Here is an 18055-nt window from a genome sequence, read left to right as displayed (position 1 = left end):
CCAGATGCAGGTTCAATTCAATTCAAATCAAAGAACTTTATTTGTCCCCGGAGAGTAATTCAAGGACACATAGAGCAGCAAATGAACGACAGTTCAACTATGCTAAAACATTTAACCAAGGTCAGAGTCAACAAAGAATAAATTGTCAAGAGTGTTAGTACGAAGATAGAATATAAATGACAAAGTTAGATACAAGGAACAGCACAGAGTAAAGTGTCTTGTCAGTACAAGTTGACAGAGTTAGATTCAGAGGACAGCGACAGCGTAAGATGTAAAAGGACATGCATGTAAACAGATGAAAGCAGACGTGAACAGACGTATATAATGTAGACAGACATGCAGTATACTATGGAAAGAGATGTACTATTTCAAACAGATGTAAACAGAACTGTAGTGCCATAGAAGATATAAGTGGACAGTGATCGGACAAAGATTCAATCAGACATAATGCATATATGTAATGTAATGAAGTATCAAACAGGGGTAACAGAACTATAGTGCAGTAAATTAGAGTATAAATATAATATATAACTATAAGGATGTAGGCAGATGCTAAATAATAACGTGATAGTGGTGCATGGCAGATAATGGAACGAGAGATTAAAGCTGTACTAGTGACTAGATGAGAGTCCAGGTGGGGGTAAGGATCAGAGTTCAGTCCACAGTTTGAGGGTCTGGTGTGGTTGTTTGATTGTTTGTTGTGGTGTGTATGTGTTCAGAGTGGGAGGGGGTGATGGTCGGGGGGGGGGGGGGGGGTGGACAGTGGGGGGAGATGGTCAGGGGGGGTTGGGGGGGTTCGGAGTGGGAGGGGATGATGGTCGGGGGAGGGGGGGCAGGGGTGGGGGGTGGGAGGGGTGTACAGGGGTGGGGGGGTGGACAGGGGTGGGGGGTGGGAGGGGTGGACAGGGGTGGGGGGTGGGAGGGGTGGACAGGGGTGGGGGGGTGGACAGGGGTGGGGGGGGAGGTCAGATGGGGTCAGGAGTTGACAGCCTCAGTTTCAGGTACAGTCACCAGCAGGGTCAGCATTGCAAGGCTCACAACAAGCCCGCTGCTGGTGGATCTACACTGACACTGTCCTGCCAGAAGACGTTGGGGACCCAAGATGTCTCCTCTTTACGGGATAGGAGGGTACCAAGGAGGTCCCCCATTTCTCGAATGAGAGGAGACCCAGGAGTAACCAGAAGGCCCCCCATTTCTCAGTGAGAGAAGACCAAGGAGGTCCCCCATTATCCCATAAAGAGGAGACCACCTGGGTCCCCTGTCTTCTGGCAGTACCATGCTGGTGGCTCTACCAAGACACTGAAGCCTGGACCTGGATCTAGCCAGGGTCCTACTTATAAACTCGGTTTGAGTGTTTTATGACGTATTCAATGACGTCACCAAAATAACAGCGCGGATCGAACGTGACGTTGTCTTTTGGCACGAATGCATTTTGCGCATGCGCAAAGTCGAGAAAATATCCAGATATAAAACTGGATATATATGGTAGTAAGATAACAATAACAGTAAATCCAAATCGTGCACACCGTACATAGTATCGTGTGATATTGTGAGGCCCGTATTATTATTATTATTATTATTATTATGTCAGGTTTGTGGACACAAGGCACCCACCTCAACAATAGTTTGTTGTAGTTTCATCTCGATTCTGCGTGTATATAAAATGATAGAAATGAAGAGTAAGGGACCCTGTCTTTTTTTTTTTTTTTTTTTAGAGATCTCTTTGATTCATGCAATCCTTCAATATTAGTCGATAGTATTAGTCGTTTTATAACTTAACAGAGGCTGTATTGCGGCATGAGAAGCAGCTCTGTGTGGTGCAGCTGCAGCATTGCTCTTCTTCCTCGCGGGCTGGTCACGTGCCCCCTGTGAGAGTGTGTGTGTGTGTGAGTGTGTTGTTGACTGTGGGCAAAAAAAAAATCTCTGCAGATCTGCAGCAGAGAGGCTAACACGGAGCTAACCGTCCTCTGAGATACAAACCACCAAAAGTTTGACAAAGACAGATGCGTGATCAGAGCAAACAGACAGATTCAAGTATGAGTTAACGTGCAGGGGAGCCACGTGCGTTCAGGTAGGACTTAACTCACCTGCATGTGTCGGTGATGCTGCACAGAGCTGATGCTAATGCTAACACCACATAGCTACCAGTCAGGGTGAGCTAACCAATTAACTACGCATTTAAATAATCAATAATTCACATATTTTTTCCGGAGCTAAATCAATAATTTGTGCATGTATGTGCAGGAAAATGTTGCATATTTAAAATAATGATCTGGACAAAAATAGCCCAGGTGAGATGCTAAAGTGTTAGCTTAGCAGGTTGCAGAGATTCAGAGTCAGGCCGGTGCTGATGCTGAGATCAATGCTAACAAGGAGCTAACCCGGCTAACGCACGGTGCAGATAAACAGTGGATGAGATCGTTAGTTTACAGTTTCAACAAACATAATAATGTTTTGTAAATTATAGTTTGGCGGCTAAACTATCTTTAGAGTCTGTTAAATAAACTACACATGGTTTAGTGCCTCTGGAGTCGCTGGGTTTTTAAATGTAGACCTTGTCTGATGTGGTCTGGACATAAACAGGGCTGAGAGAAATCGTGATGATGATGTCTGAATTGCAATTGAATACCCATTTTAAACACATACAAGCTGTATTTAAGCAGCCTTTAAGAGATTGAGATTTGAGATTAGACTACATGTGGCCTGATGTGATCCGGTCTAAGATTAACCCCCCTCTCTCTCTCCTTCTCTGCTCTGAGAATTACAATTAAGGTTTTAAATCTGTTGTCTGTGTCTGTCTTCTTGATTAATGACACTGCAGTAAATGAGATTTGATCTGGCCTTGTCTGGGTGGACAAAAAATGAGTAAAAAAAAAAAAGTGTCCTTAAAGATGAAATTATGGATTCAGAAACAAAACAAACACCTTTCATGTGAAATTCTGGGATTGTAGATAATTGTTTTTTCACTGTTTATTTGTGGATGTTTATTTTGGATTGACGCCTCAGATTGTCTCCTCTGGAAGTTTTAGTCTCACTGAATGATATCCCCTTCACTTTCATTCACATCTTCACGTACATGTCTTTAGTTCACGGCCATTCTGTGTCAATTCATGTGCAATATAAAGCTTTGAGTTTATAACAATCTGCTCAATCTTTCAAGGCAAAAGTTATATTTAATTCAAATCTACTGCCATTGATAATTCAACCTGGTTTTTACACAAACTTTTTGGAAAACGAAAATGAAGAGTCTCTCTGTTTGCTGGAAATAATAATTGAAAAGACAAATGGACAAAAATGAAGTTACGCTTTATCGCCCTTTTTAACCACAAAATCACATCTAACATATACAGACATAGAAACACAAAGGGACCTTCCTAACAATAGTGGCCATGTCACAAGTTAACCAACGTTTGCTAACATTAGCCTGCTAAGACAATAATGATGAAGGACACGAGCAAAGGACAACTTCCGCCTCTTGTGCTTATTAGTGCTTATTTATGTTGTGATCTAAGTCATAACTCGTTTGAGTGAACGAGTGGAGAGGGGATGGAGATGTGTCGCTGGAGGGGAGCGGAGGTTTGTTTTGGTTTGCTGGTGCTCAGGGGCGACATCTACTGGATGAAAGAGTCGCACGTTCTTCCTTTAAGCAGCTCAAGAGTTTTCTGGGAAACTTAAATGTTGGACATGGGACACATCCTGCGCTCAGGGTCGTACGCTTACAGTATATCGTATCTGATGAAACACATCGTCTCATTCCCCCCCCACACTGTCTGGAGTCACGTAAAGTTTTTTCCAGCTTGAGGTTAAACTTTCACATTGTGGTGTTCAGCCGATCTGAACTCACCAAACGTGAGTGCCTAAGTTTGATGTCTGTGTGTGTGTATGTTTTCAGGAGGATCAGGTTGGTGTGTGACACAGCAGCAGCAGGATGCCCACCCCTCCCCCTCCTCCCCCACCTCCAGGGGGACCCCCACCTCCCCCCACCTTCAGCCAGGTAAGCGCTACACAAGCAGTCGTCTTCATTATTAACTTCCCCTCATCATCCCCGTGTCCTCTTTGTCTGCGGTCCGGTCACATGACGATGAAGAGCTGCAGGGAAAACGGTGTCACTTTGAGTTTGGCGATCCTCGGACTCTTCTGCGCATCAGTTCGTTCTGTTCGCTCCACAGGAAAATGTCGTCATGAGCTGAAACACAAAATTACTGTCCAGACATGCAGATTCAAAAAAAACATTCCCCACATTTTTTGTTTATTAAATATTGAAATTCAAACTACTTGGTACTTGGTAAGTCAACTGAACTATATATCCATATACTGTATGTATGGGGAATACATGTATGCTATTCCACATGTTGAGTCAGATTACGTAAACTGAAATATAAATTAAGTTTGCTTAAATCTTCATCTCCACACACAGTGTCGTGGACTTTGAGTTCCCGGTAAGCGTGTGTGTGTGTGTGTGTGCTTTGTGTGAAAATCTGTGCGTGATGGTGAGTCCAGATTTTCTGTGAGTCGACACTTCAGCTTCCTGTGAGACTTACTTTAGTGCTCATTGCAAAGTTGGCCAGCCCAGCTCAAGGTAAATTCAAACAAACGTTTGTTTAATGAAGCAGTATTCAATAAAGGTTTAAGAAAAATAAGTGAACATGGACGTGACGGCAAAACCTGCAAATGTTGATTTCATGCTCATATTTACACAGTATTAATATTTGATTTTCTGACTTTTAATCGTGCGCTCAAATCAAGAGAGTCAGAGAAAAGAATAAAAGACAGACACTCACTGAAGCCATCTCGTTTTTTATACCACACCAAGCTCTCAGACTGGCACACTGCACACCTGACAGGCTGTGAGCTGGACATTAGAATAACTTCACTGCAGGGCTTTGTCTGATACTACTAATACTTAACATGGCATCACTTTGAGTATATTAAGAAATGGTTGTGTGTAATTCTGTGTTTGAGAAATGCCAGGATGTAAACTGGATTAGTGGCCGTTCTTAAGGACTGATACAGGAGCACACTGGTCTTACTAAACTGCTCCCAAAACAATTTTGGGCTCTCAGATGATTCTGATTCTTTGTGAGTGTAGTGGGCAGAGCGTTGGTATGTGGCTTCAGACACAGCTCAGGTTTTTCTTCTTCTTTAGTTTTAATTGGCGGTTGGCAAATGAGCATAGAGTTACTATATATATATATATATATATATATATCTTCCCTTACCTGACGAAGAAAAGTGACTTTTTTGTGACTTCAGTTCACTCGTTATTTTAATTTCTTCTCTTCCTTGTTGAAACATGTATGTTTGGATTTCTCTTACGTTATCTGATGGTGCAACTACCCCTCTCTCTCCCTCACCCCTCCACCCCCAGGCCAACACCAGCCCCCCCAAGCTGAACAAAGAGGAGACTAAAGGCCGCGGCGCTCTGCTGTCTGACATCTGTAAAGGCACCCGGCTAAAGAAGGTGGCGGTGGTGAACGACCGCAGCGCTCCCATGCTCGACAGTAAGAGCCAAACACCAAAGAGCCAAACACCCCCCACAGACCACCCATACATTCGTTTATACCAATACCTACACCAGCAGCAGAGCCAGCCCAGACAACAGGGGGCGCCGTCCGAGGAGCAGCAGAGGACCTCTGCTTTTTCGCTAGAGAGTAAGACCAAAAAAGCTACTGTCACGTCAGAGGAAGCCTGCAGGGGGCAGCAGGGTCACAGCCAGCCGCCATCTTTCTTATCACAAAGCTCACACATAGGGGCAGAGCAAACAAACAGCTCTTATGCTGATGCGAGCATCTTTAAGATGAGGGGGAGATTTATTTTCTTCTTCCTTTTGGTCTCGTCAGAAAAGTCAACGCTGGCTTAAAGGGAAGAAAAAGTCCTCTTTAAAATCAGGGGGAATAATAGAGTTTCTCTTCAGGACCAGGAACAGCAGTCACATCACACAAACACACTCACTGTTTGTTCATGTTTTTCTGTTGATTTTTTTGTTCCACTCTATCAGTACGGTTTCTGTCACAACTTCCACTTAAAAAAAAAAAAATAACTTCACTCTGCTGTAACTTCTCTTTCCCTCTTTCCGCTGAGCCTGTATGAAGTGGAGCCGAGAATGGTTTGCATATTCACACGTCTGGGACTGAGTATTTTTTTTTGACATCGCTCACACAGCGACACAAGAATCCTGTCAGTAGACGGGTTAAAAGTCCAAGTGTTTAGTGACGGAGCGGCTGGTTTGGATCCTGCAGCGTCCTGCAGAGTACCTGCTGGACTCATAATGTTGCAGTTGCATCACTTCTTTGGTTTGAAGCGTCTGCTGTCCAGTTTAATGTTACACATTCTTACACATCAGTGCTTTTCCTGCTTTGACATGTTTCATAAACACTGATGGTAACGGGACACCAGCTTAAACCAGCAGAACATTTATTCCATCCGCTGATGTATTGGTAAGGAGTTCAAAAGACAGAACATTTGGAAAATTCATCCTTTCCTTTTTTTTAAAGTAAAATAAGGAATATGATCATGGCTACAGTGTTAGTTTATCTATCTAAAAACATCGATCAGATGTGATCAATGTTTGGTTTCGCGACATAGACCTCAATAGGAAGTGGGCGTGGCCACAGCCTGGAGTTGAACATTTTGGTTATCATCATATTTATTTGTTCTTTGGAGCCGGCCATGGAAGCAAGGTGGAAGGATACTCTTGTGTTGAATAAGAAATAGTTCCTCCTACAGCTGAGGCCTCTCTCCGAGCTGAGCCTTGTGTGCAAGCATGCTAGCTTGTTAGCTATTAACTAGCATTGAGTTGCCACGCCTGGCTGCGCTAAGCGAGCTACTGTGCACCTTCTCTGGTTTCTCTTTTAGCTGCTTGCTGAACGCTGTTTAACAAACTGTTCATGACCTCAACCGCGGTAGAACCACGCCTGTATGTGGAGCAGGCTTGTATTAGTGACAGTCCGCCCAGCTCACCTGCTTCTTGTTTCGCTTCAGCGGAGGAGTGTAACACCTGACTGGGTAGCAGACGCCTTTGATGTTACAGTAACAGCATGTAGCTATGTGGAGCTGCACGAAAAACCTGGTTTATTTCAACACTAATCTCGGCCTCCCCTCCCTTGTTGTGATTTCGCACTCTGAATAAAAAGGATTGGTTGACTTCAAATGTTAGAATAGAGTTTGTCATGAAGCTAACACCTGAGATCTGTGAGCTCGGTGATGTCAACAAGCAGTAAGCTCGGGATTTATGTTGGAATAAACCACTTTAGTCTGTTAAAGGCTTCACACACACAGGTGTTTTCAATCACTCTGATGGATTAGACCTCGCTCTGTAAAATCACATAAAAATGGTCTAATCACCTGTGAAGGTGAACTGCAGCGGCTTTGTTTAATTCCCCTTTAAGTGCTGAGTAATGTTCAGACACAGCGTTGAGTGGATTAAGTGTTCTTACCGGATGATTGAACATGAACGAACAACTTTTAAAACTTTGAATTTTCATAACGGGTCACAGCTTTGAGTAAATTTGTGCTGATTATGCAACTTCTCAAAGTCCCCTCACAGTCTGTCTGAACACCTTTTGAAAATGTGCGTAACATTTAAATCAAACCAAAATGTTGTCAGGTGGAGTCATGATGTTGCCTCATAGTTTTTGTGATGTCATAGATTATAATTTGATGTTTTATCGACTTGTCTGTTTTGTCACTCATGTTGTGCCGTCGATGATGTCATCGGAGCGTCGGGGGAGCGTAAACACGTCATTTAATTTTACCTTTCACTTCACTTCATCCTAACTTCATCTCACTTCAGTGTTTGACTTAACCCGACCCGACCTGCATCCCGCCTTACCTCCACACATTTACTCATTCATGCAGTCTGTGATGTCATCGTAGTGTCATCGTAGAGTCGATGTAGTGTAGCGACGTCGTACGCTCAGGAGGCGGAGCTCTCATATACCTGTCCAATGGTTGTGGTTCTCAGAGCCCAAAGGAGGCGGAGCCAGTGGCAGCGCAGCTGGAAGTCCTTCGGGTTCTGCTCCACCAATTGGAGGACTGTTCACAGGTGGCGTCCCCAAACTGAGACCGGTTGGAGGTAGGGAGTTACACTGATTGATCATAGTTTATTTTTCATTTTCAGTAATTTTTACTACTACTTTGCATGATTCTTATAAAATTAATTTTTGTATTAATTTTTGGGGCGTTTCGTTGGTTTGTTTCTTGTATTTTATTTAAAAAAGCCCATAGTAGTATTTTTGGTATATTTTGATGAATGAGGAGTTATTTTGGATGTTCAATGTCCTCCGTGTTTTTTCGCAGACGGTTCCTCGGGACGTTCTCCCTCCACTCGCGCTGCAGCACCCCGCCCACCCAGCCAACGCCACGATGACACGGACAGTCCTTCCCCTCAGGCGTTGTCACCCATGGAGACGAGTCGTACCCAGCGGCCCTCTCTGCCCAACCTGTCCTCCTCTCCCTCACCCTCCACCCCCTCCTCTGCAGCTTCCTCCCCCTCCACCAGCATGAAGCACTCATCCTCCGCCCCCCCTCCCCCGCCTCCGGTCTGTCGCCGTGGAAATGCCCCCTCTCCTCCCTCCTCTTCCTCTGCTTACAACAGAGAGAAGCCCCTGCCCCCGACCCCTAACAACACTCCTCCACTCCCATCAAAACCTCCACCATCTCCTGGTAACAGCAGACGTCCTCCCACTTCAGGTGGAAACCCCGCAGCCGCTTCTTCCTCAACTCTGGCTCCACCCCCTCCACCTTACCGCATCACTAACGGTCCCACTTGCGGTGGAAGTGGCGAGGCAGCGCCAGAGCTGCCACAGCGTCACAACTCGCTTGGAAACAAGAGGACTGCACCCTCACCTGGAGGCCACACCCCCACTAGAGGCCCCGCCCCTCCACCGCCTCCTGCTTCTCCCACCCCTTCTCAACAGGGCGCCAACAGGCCACCGCCCCCCGTCAGGGATGTTCCAGGTAGAGGGGCAGGTGAGGCCTCCGCGTGTACATTTTATAAACAGATTGATTCAGTGGTTTATAGTGTTTATTGATCTCTTCATTCATCTCTGTCCTCAGCCCCGCCTGTTCCCGCTCAGCCTTCTTTGTCGAGGGCAGGTGGCAGAGAAGCCCCTCTCCCCCCTCCTTACAGGACACACGGTAGCCCCTCCCTGTCCTCTGACCCGCCTGTTAGAGGGAAACCTCCTCCCCCGCCAACCCGCACCCCAGCTGCTCCTCCCCCGCCTCCCCCTCCTATCCGCAACGGACACTCCTCTACCACCTCCTCCATCCCTCGTTCGTTTGTCGGTGAGTCACGTCTCTGATCCAGATCCAAACAGTTCAGTCTCTCTCTCAGTTTTAACCTCAACACTCACTTTATAAAACACAAAAACAGTACTCACACCATCTCTCTCTCAGGCTCTTGTGCTTTGATATAAAAAAAGATGCATCAAGTGTCGATGGTTCTGAGGTTTATTTACACTAAAAATCGTTTGTGTAGTTTGTTGTAATCTCAGAAATTATTTTGGATTTTGCATCTCAATCTTTATGGATTGATTGGATGTTTCAAATCAAAAATATGTGATCATATCAGATATTAGAAAGCAGAATAGATGAACTTTTTTCCATTTCATGTCCTGCATCAATTTGATAGTAGATAAATTATTAAGAAGAAACATGCATAAATATGTCCAGAAAGTATCGAAATATATTCTTGTTTTTTTTTGTAGTCGGTGAATATGTGATCGTTACGTGCTGATTATTAATTCTGTCTGAAGTAAAATCTTTTAAATACTCTAAATGTAACACTTTGTGGACCGGAGGAGTTGCAGGTAATAATCAAGCTGTTCATTTAAGAGTTCAGATTCTCTCATTGGTTCCCAAAGTTCCTCTTTGTCCTCTCCCTTCTCCTTTCTCAGCACTCCTCCCCAAATCTGTTTATCAGCTCTAAGTGTAAATAAAGAACTGATTAATCGTATCTCCTTCTTCTGCAGATGATTTTGAGTCCAAGTATTCGTTTCATCCTCTGGACGACTTCCCTCCTCCTGACGAGTACCGACACTTCACCAAGATCTACCCAAGCAAGGCCAACAGAGGTACACGCCGTGATTCAGCTTCTCTGAAACAGTAGTGAGTCAGTGCTTCGGTCAGAAGGAGGAGGAGCTTAAAATCAATCCTTTTTTGTGTTGCAGTGATGCGAGGAGCTCCCCCACTGCCACCTGTCGGCAGGTGAACCATGACAAGGACGACCCTGCTGGACACACACGCACACACACACACACACACACACATACACACACACACTCACACTCACGCTCTACCCTCCTTCCTTTTTGATGACATCACGTCCAGCTTTATCATCACCGCCGCCTTCATCACCACCTCATCTGACATCATGGCTTAGTTCCCCCAGGGAAAGCTCTGATCTCATTGGTTGAGGAGAGCCCTGATCTGATTGGCTGACGCAGCAGAATCGCGTTAAACTGCTCAGGAAATTGTGCAGAGTGTTCAGAGTGATGATGAGGAGTCGTTTCCTGCTCTACAAACTTGTTCTCTTGACAAAAGCTCCCTCCTGCAGTTTTATTTTTATTTTGCACTTGCACTTTTTGTTTTAAAGAACCAGCTGCTCCACCTGTCTACCACTGTCTGACACATGCAGGAGAACAGTTTCTTCAGGGACACCTCAGACTGAATGGATATGAACTGAAAATGAGTGTGTTGTGGATCTGCATTTGGATTATGAACAACAGCACTTCATCATGTTTGTGAAAACTGAGAGAGCAAACCCTTTTTATAGTGTCACATGACCATTTAAAGTCGGACTTCTCATAATAAATCAGCATGATGAGAACTTACTATAATGACAGTCTGTCTACAAACCCTCCACATCATGAGAGAAGTCCATCCTCTACATCTTCTGCCTGCTCCGCTTTTCAGAAAATGTATCCTCCAACAGGCTGTTTGGAGAGTTTCCCTTCATGACATCACAAAGGGGAGTAGCCCCTCCCCCAGGTGGGTGTTTGTTCTGCCCTCTGAGTCGGCTTTCTCACCGTAAACAATAGGACATGGAGCGAGGAAGAAACTTAACAGAGACGAGACAAGAAGTTTAGACTGAACAGATTTGAACTTTTAATGTTTATGATTCAGACGTCCTCGTAAACCACAACAACGAACACACACTGCTCCCACAGAGAGCTGGGTCTGGACTCGTATCAAGAAGGTTCTGATGACAGTAGTCTGGGATCATAATCTGCTTCACACTGACACTAGTCTGAACCAACATGGGGGATTAACCGTTTACAGACTGACAGGACCACATGTGTAACACCTGTAAATACGTTGGCTCAGCTGCATCATGTGACGCGCTTCATTTTCATGGTTATGTGACCCGACGTTACCTCAGACAGAGACACAGATCAGTTTCGGACGAGGTTGAATCTTTAAGTGCCAACATGGACTGAAAGTTACCTGACTCCTCCCCCTGCTGCGGGTAGCTTGGCGGGTCATACCATGTTGCTCTGATGTACGGGGGTGGTGAAGGGACAGACAATCACAGTCATGCAGAAAGTCTTCCACCTGCAGCAGAGACTCTTACGTCTTCTTTTCTTTGTGCCCATTTTCTCTTGTTCATTTCTCTCCATCCTTGCTTCCTCTTCTCTCCCTCTATACTTCCTTCTTCTCTCCATCCATTCCCTTTGATCCTTCTCTTTGTTACATGGAGAGAAAAAAAGGTTTCTCTTCATCTTCGAGCGTTTTATAATTGTCGTCAAGACGCAGAGGTCGACATTATCTTAGTGCAGCGTTAAAAAAATTCATCCATGTTGTGTTATGTGAGGAGATAAATGTGGCTGTCAGGACGAGACAACAGAAAATGTATTATATATGAAAATTATCATTATTCCACATGTAAAGTCGTATATTTTTATGAGGCATAGTAATTGATGAGGAAATCAAAACATTATGAGTAAAAAGACATAAAAAATTATGGTTATGTTGATGGAAATTTTTTTTAAAACATGACGGTAAATCTGTGATGTTAAAATTTGATTTAAAAAAAGACGTGAGAAAGTTTTTTTTATGAAAGTCGTAGTCAGGTCAACACAGTGAGATAAGGCCACGTGTTTTTTTGTTTTTAGCACAATTGTCTCTTTTCAGTTGTTTTCAATGAATGGACAGAAAACACAGCAGCAGGCGAGGAGAATAAAGCGCCCAGCTTCTTTTTCTCGTTACATAATTTTTTATCCGCAAATTTAGACTTCAAGCTCATGAAATGACGACTTTAGTCTGACTTAAAAACGTCGGTCCTGAAACTGGGTCACTTAGTTGTTTTTTATCTCTACATGTTTTAATGAACATGATTAGACTGAGTTCAGTGCCGCAGGAGAACATCAGTTTTTGTTGTACTCTTCTTCTGTGGTTTTATTCATTTTGGTTTGTTGGATTTTGTGGGCGAGCGTGTTTGCGTTGTCATGTTTTAGTGAAGTTAAAAAAAAAATTTGCAGGTCATGCTGATGAAGTTTTGTTTGAAAGTTTAGCTGAACACCCTCATTAATGTGATTATTTAACATGGTGATGACGAGCTTCAGTCGCAGTTCATTCATGATTTATCTTAAACATTTTAACAACAAACCTCCTTTTCACCTCTTCTTAAAGTCAGCCATGTTTCTCTTCATAGTAATAACTCATCACGTGGTTCTCCCTCGCTACATCGGCCTAACAGAACATTAAAATAGCAACATTTTGAATGGGGTTTGGTGAGAGATTCCCCAACAGTTTTGCACCATATGAAAATGTACGCTGGTGTCATGCAGAAGAAGATATGATACTGTACACCGAATAATTCAGGCAAACAGAATATTTTTGTAATTTACTTCTATTGGCTGGACGACATCAACCTAATGCAAAAATCATAACTCCCTGTTGGCACCAGACTCAATTTCAAATATCTGCAGAGTTCATCTTTTTTTTTCTTTTTTGGTCTGGGTATTAAAGCCCATTAAAGAGTTGCACATGTGCAGTCGAGATGTCGGTAGAGATGTTGGTGCATCGTTAACTGCGACAGGAAGTTCTAAGACCCCCCCTTCCCCCCATTTGCCTTACGAACTGTTTGCTGTAAAACTTCAGTCATAAACTGTAAAGCTAATAATGTTAATAATGTTTAAAGTGACTTATTAGGAGGACAGACAGTCGTTCTAACCGTAGTGATAAAAGTAGCTTTTAGACTCAAACTGGGACTGATGGATTTCGTTAGATTCCCAGTTTAACAGCATGCTCTCTCTAACTGGTCTCTGTACTTTAACTGCAGCTGAAATAAACTCTCAAACCGTTCTGTTTCGTCTCATCTGTTTCTTTCACACTGAGATCAAACGGTGGACAAACACAGAGAACATTTGTTGCTCATGTACCTGCTTGTGTTTGATTCCTGGAGAAAAGGGAAGGCGATGTTCAGAGTGTGGGAATTTAGCTGACGGTTTCTGAGCTTCATATTTCCAGGTCCGAATGGAAACAATCTGACAAAAAAAAAGTGCTGCTTAAGTTACTGTTTATGTCATATTTTATTTATATAAGTCACAATAAAAACATGAAGTATTGACCAGACGGTTTGTTTTTTAAATATTTTTTTTATCTCTATTAACTATCATTAAATATTTTTTTCCTGATTTTTAAAAAAAATAATTTTGTATTTGTTTTATTTATCTTTTTTTTATACTTAGCATTTTATTAGCTTTACAGATTTGTTGGAAATTAGCAAAAACTAAGCATCAAATCCACTTATTTTAAAGGAGATAAAGAAACAGGAGTGTATGACCATTTTTTTAATTGGACCAGAAAAAACTGTAAATATTCTACTCATTAATTTAAAAAAAAACCCTGGATAGTAAAGGACAATGTCTACCAAGAAACACTAGGGGGCAGGCTTTTATTTTCCTAAGTTCAGAGTTCATTCTCCCGGAAGCACATGATGAAAACAGAGGCGTCCACATGGGGAAGATTTGTTTGCTGAATGTGAATGAAAAACACAAAACTTGAGTATTTCATGTGTTTGAACACTAAGAGCCTAAATCTGCAGTTTTGAAACATGGAGGACGTGAATGTGATCAAGCTGCCGGCGGCGGAAGTCGGTGAACCGGCTGATCAGAAGACGAAGAAGAGGGCTCGACCACCGAAGTGTAACCCGGTGGACGAGGAACGAAAACGGCAGAAACACGTGAAGAGTCTGTCGGTGCTGGGAGAGAAAGACAGCTCGGTGAAGCTGCTGGAGGAGCTCGTGTTCGGGGCGGAGGATGAGCTCGTGGAGAGGCTCGTGGAGGTATCCTCTCACCGGACCTCGTGCACAAAAATATGCAGATCTTTCTCTAGGGAAAATGTCTCTTATGTTATATAACTTGGAGCAAGATCTAATTACTTTATCACTCATTGTCATTGGGACATCACTTTGTGTGTTTGAGCAGGACGATGAGACGCAGACGGGGACAGTGTCTCTGCTGGAGGAGGACGGAGACGAGGACTCCGCTGACTCTGAGGCCGAGGACAGCGCGCGCCTGCTGCCGAGCAGGAAAGCTGCTGCCTGGGTGGACGAGGATGACGAGCGAGAGGAAGAGTGAGTGCTGAGGGTCGCTCTTCTTCTTCTTCTTCTTGGCCTGGGTTTGCATGAAAGCCCATTTTAATAATTACACTATATTACAAATAATTAAAAAAATAACAATAAAGGAAATTCAGTTAGATATGAACAAACACAGCTGTCGTTCTGCAGGTGTGTCAGATCTCAGGTGTGTTTGTGTTTCAGGGTGGACATGAAGCATCGTTTCCGTAGAGACCTGATCCGAGGAGAGGCGGAGTCAACCATGACCAAACAGAAGCTGCAGCAGAGAATGAGAGACCAGTGAGTACACACACACACACACACACACACACACACACACACACACACACACACACACACTCTCCTACTTACATGAGCTCACACACACAAACAGAACAGTACATCTGTGTTGACCAGGTGTGTTTCAGGTTTCAGAAGTCGATGGGAGGAACTCCGTCGTGGGCAGAGATCAGCGACAAGAAGAAGAAGAAGAAAGGTAGGAAGACGCTGTGATTTAAAAAAAAAAAAAAAAAAAAAAAAAAGGTGATGAAATATGTGTAAAAATCCCAGCGTGTGTTTCTGTTTTTAAAGCCGCCGAAGATGAAGAAGATGAGGATGAAGAGGACGCTGAGCTGCTGAGGAGGACGGGAAACTTTGTGGCGTCTTCAGACAGTCTGCCGAGTGGCATCCTCAGGGTCAGTTACCTCACTGACCACAGAAAGGTCTTCACCAGAGACCTGAACCCAGACCTGATAGATAGATAGATAGATACTTTATTGATCCCGAGGGAAATTCAAGGACCTGAGTCCATATTTCCTTTTCGTTGGGGTCCAGTTTTTCCGTTGTCTTTAAGAATGCTTGTAAACTCTGAACGCGTTCACGCAGACGGCAAAGTGAGCTGAATTAATTGTCCCCGTTTACATTCTGTCTCAGATGAAGAAATGTCTTCACGCCAACAGCGCCCGTCCATCAGAGGACAGACTGACCACCGTCCAGTTCCATCCCTCTGCTCAGGTTGTCATGACAGCTGGTCTGGACCAATCACTGTCCCTCTTCCAGGTACGCTCACAGCCAATCAGCATGTCAGACCTCTCCTTATATCAGAGCGTGTAAAATGAGGCGGAAATGTTCGTGTGTGTGTCTCCCCCCTGCAGGTGGACGGGAAGACGAACCCGAAGATCCAGAGCATCCACCTGGATCGTTTCCCCGTTCACCGTGCCGCGTTCAGCCCGGACGGAGAGACGGTGATCGCCACCAGCATGAAGAACAAAGTGTTCTACCTGTACGACATGATGGAGGGCCGGGTCACACCTGTGCACTCAGTCAGAGGTGAGTGAGCGAGAGGGGGGGCGGGGGTCACGCCAAGGTCACCACAGAGGTCTCGTTCATATCCTGCAGGTGGTTAAATGTTTGTGTTTGTGTTTCAGGACTGAATGAAGCCAGAGTGAAGGAGTTCTCCGTTTGTCCTGAAGGTGGCGCTCTGCTGCTCACCGGGACCAACGGATACCTGCACCTGCTCACACTCAAGGTGACTTTCCTTCAACTTTTTTTCAATTAGGTGGAGAAAAATTTAAAGGGAGATGAATATGCTTAAAAAAAAACAATATGTGTGTGTGTGTGTGTGTGTGTGTGTGTGTGTGTGTGTGTGTGTGTGTGTGTGTGTGTGTGTGTGTGTGTGTGTGTGTGTGTGTGTGTGTGTGTGTGTGTGTGTGTGTGTGTGTGTGTGTGTGTGTGTGTGTGTGTGTGTGTGTGTCAGACGAAGGAGGTGGTCCGCAGTATGAAGATCAACGGTAACGTCTGCGGCGTCGACTTCTCTCACGACGGCAGCAAAGTGTTCGCCAACTCAGGTGCGTCGCAGCGTTCAGAGAGTGTAGTGTGACATCACAGACCCACTTCCTGTCATGTGATTAATGAGTGTGTGTGTGTGCAGAGGAGGGGGAGGTGTACGTGTGGGACATGCGCAGCAGTCGCTGCGTGAACAGGTTTGCAGATGACGGATGTGTGAAGGGAACCTCCATCGCCGCGTCACGGAACGGACGCTACCTCGCATGCGGGTAAGACACGGGTCACACACACTGTCCTGCTCTCTGATTGGCTGACAGTCATGTATGGTATATTGCGATTTATCTTCAGGTGTGTCAGTGTTGGTTTGCTCTGCGTTGCAGTTCTCAGTCGGGCGTGGTCAACATTTACTCCCAGGAGGCGTGTCTTAATTCAACCAATCCCAAGCCTCTGAAGGCCGTGATGAACCTTCTGACCACTGCGACCTCTCTGAAGTTTAACCCCTCCTCTGAGATCCTCGCGATCGCCTCCCGTGCAGAGGACGAGGCTGTGAAACTGGTGAGATGAAGATGATGATGATGAGGATGATGTGTAGGCAGCTGATGGACGTCTTGAACCGGATTTCTCTGACCTGGTTTTGTCTTCTCAGGTCCACATGCCAAGCCTCACCGTCTTCTCCAACTTCCCCGTTTCCAAGAAGAAGATTGTTTATCGAGCCAGCTGCCTCGACTTCTCCCCACACAGCGGCTTCTTCTCATTGGCTAACAACAAAGGACACGCCCCTCTCTTCAGGTGAGACAGCAAATCAGCTCTTCAGAAGCATCTCCCAGGTGTTTTACCTCCATGTTCATTCAGCACAATGACCTGCTGACATCTCAAATCTGTTTGTGCGTGTGTTCAGGTTGCTGCATTACAAAGACTTCTGAGGAGGAACACAAAACCCGACTGACGGACCGATTTACAGGACGCTGCCTATAAATCCTGTCAACTTTTACTGCATCATATCATTTTAAATGTATAATATATCTTCAACACAACAACGTTTCTGGTCTCAGAAAGTTTATTTTTATGAAATAAAACCAGCAGATGTAAATAATAATCAGGAAGGCAGGATTCTACAGGACTTGTAGTTCTTGCACTAAAACTCTTAGTGGGGTTTGGTGCAGACTCTGAAAAGCAGGCTGAATGCGGACGTGCTGATGGACAGGGAGGTGGTTTGATGATAAACAGAAGCCAGAAAAAAAACAACCTACAGTTTCAGTGAGCTTTATTTGTTTTTTATTATCTGTATGATGTGATTGTATAAAAAACTTAAACCGCTTCATGTGTTCCTCTTATTTCTGACCCAGTAAATAAAATCAAATTTAGTCCAGTTTCATTTAAATTAATTAAATTAAGTTACATTTTGAAACATATCAACAGTAGAGAAGAAGAATTGGGGTAGGAGAAGTTTTTTTTTTTTTTTTTTTAAATTATACAACAAAAATGAATGATGACAAAAAATGCAAATCATAGTCCAGGAGCAAAACAGGATTCACCACTTCTCACACACACACACACACACCCACATAAAAAAAACACACACACACCTCCTCACACGTACATCTTTTCACACATGCAAACCGCTTCTCTTTCACACACCCGTACTGCAGGAATGTCCTCAGTCCTGTCTGTCCTCAGTTTGGTCTTCAGGAAAGTAAACAAGAGGGGGTT

General features: G+C 44.3%; 2 protein-coding genes across 3 annotated transcripts; both read left to right on the top strand.

Moving 5' to 3' along the window:
- The first annotated feature begins 1772 nt into the window (after positions 1–1772).
- Positions 1773–13305, top strand: LOC306837880 (WAS/WASL-interacting protein family member 2-like). 2 transcript variants are annotated; one of them, XM_079365738.1, is made up of 8 exons: positions 1773–2071; positions 3893–3994; positions 5369–5651; positions 7964–8074; positions 8299–8970; positions 9058–9285; positions 9972–10073; positions 10170–13305. In XM_079365738.1, the coding sequence occupies exons 2-8, from the start codon at positions 3929–3931 to the stop codon at positions 10208–10210; spliced, it is 1503 nt and encodes a 500-aa protein (XP_079221864.1). In that variant the 5' UTR covers positions 1773–2071; positions 3893–3928; the 3' UTR covers positions 10211–13305. The 2 variants fall into 2 exon arrangements, with proteins under 2 accessions (XP_079221864.1, XP_079221865.1); XM_079365739.1 differs by having other exon boundaries at positions 1776–2071; positions 5369–5501.
- A 577-nt stretch (positions 13306–13882) lies between these two features.
- Positions 13883–17660, top strand: utp18 (UTP18 small subunit processome component). Its single transcript, XM_079365736.1, has 13 exons — positions 13883–14287; positions 14430–14578; positions 14765–14860; positions 14989–15056; positions 15152–15255; positions 15494–15619; positions 15715–15889; positions 15988–16088; positions 16317–16407; positions 16491–16614; positions 16726–16900; positions 16992–17134; positions 17244–17660. Exons 1-13 carry the CDS (start codon positions 14057–14059, stop codon positions 17266–17268), a joined length of 1608 nt encoding a protein of 535 aa, XP_079221862.1. The 5' UTR covers positions 13883–14056; the 3' UTR covers positions 17269–17660.
- Positions 17661–18055: the final 395 nt, after the last annotated feature.

Source organism: Symphodus melops (genome assembly GCF_947650265.1).
Source record: "Symphodus melops genome assembly, chromosome: 17".
Lineage (NCBI taxonomy): Eukaryota > Metazoa > Chordata > Actinopteri > Labriformes > Labridae > Symphodus > Symphodus melops.
Note: the sequence above shows the minus strand (reverse complement) of the source record. Positions and strands in the feature narration are given on the sequence as shown.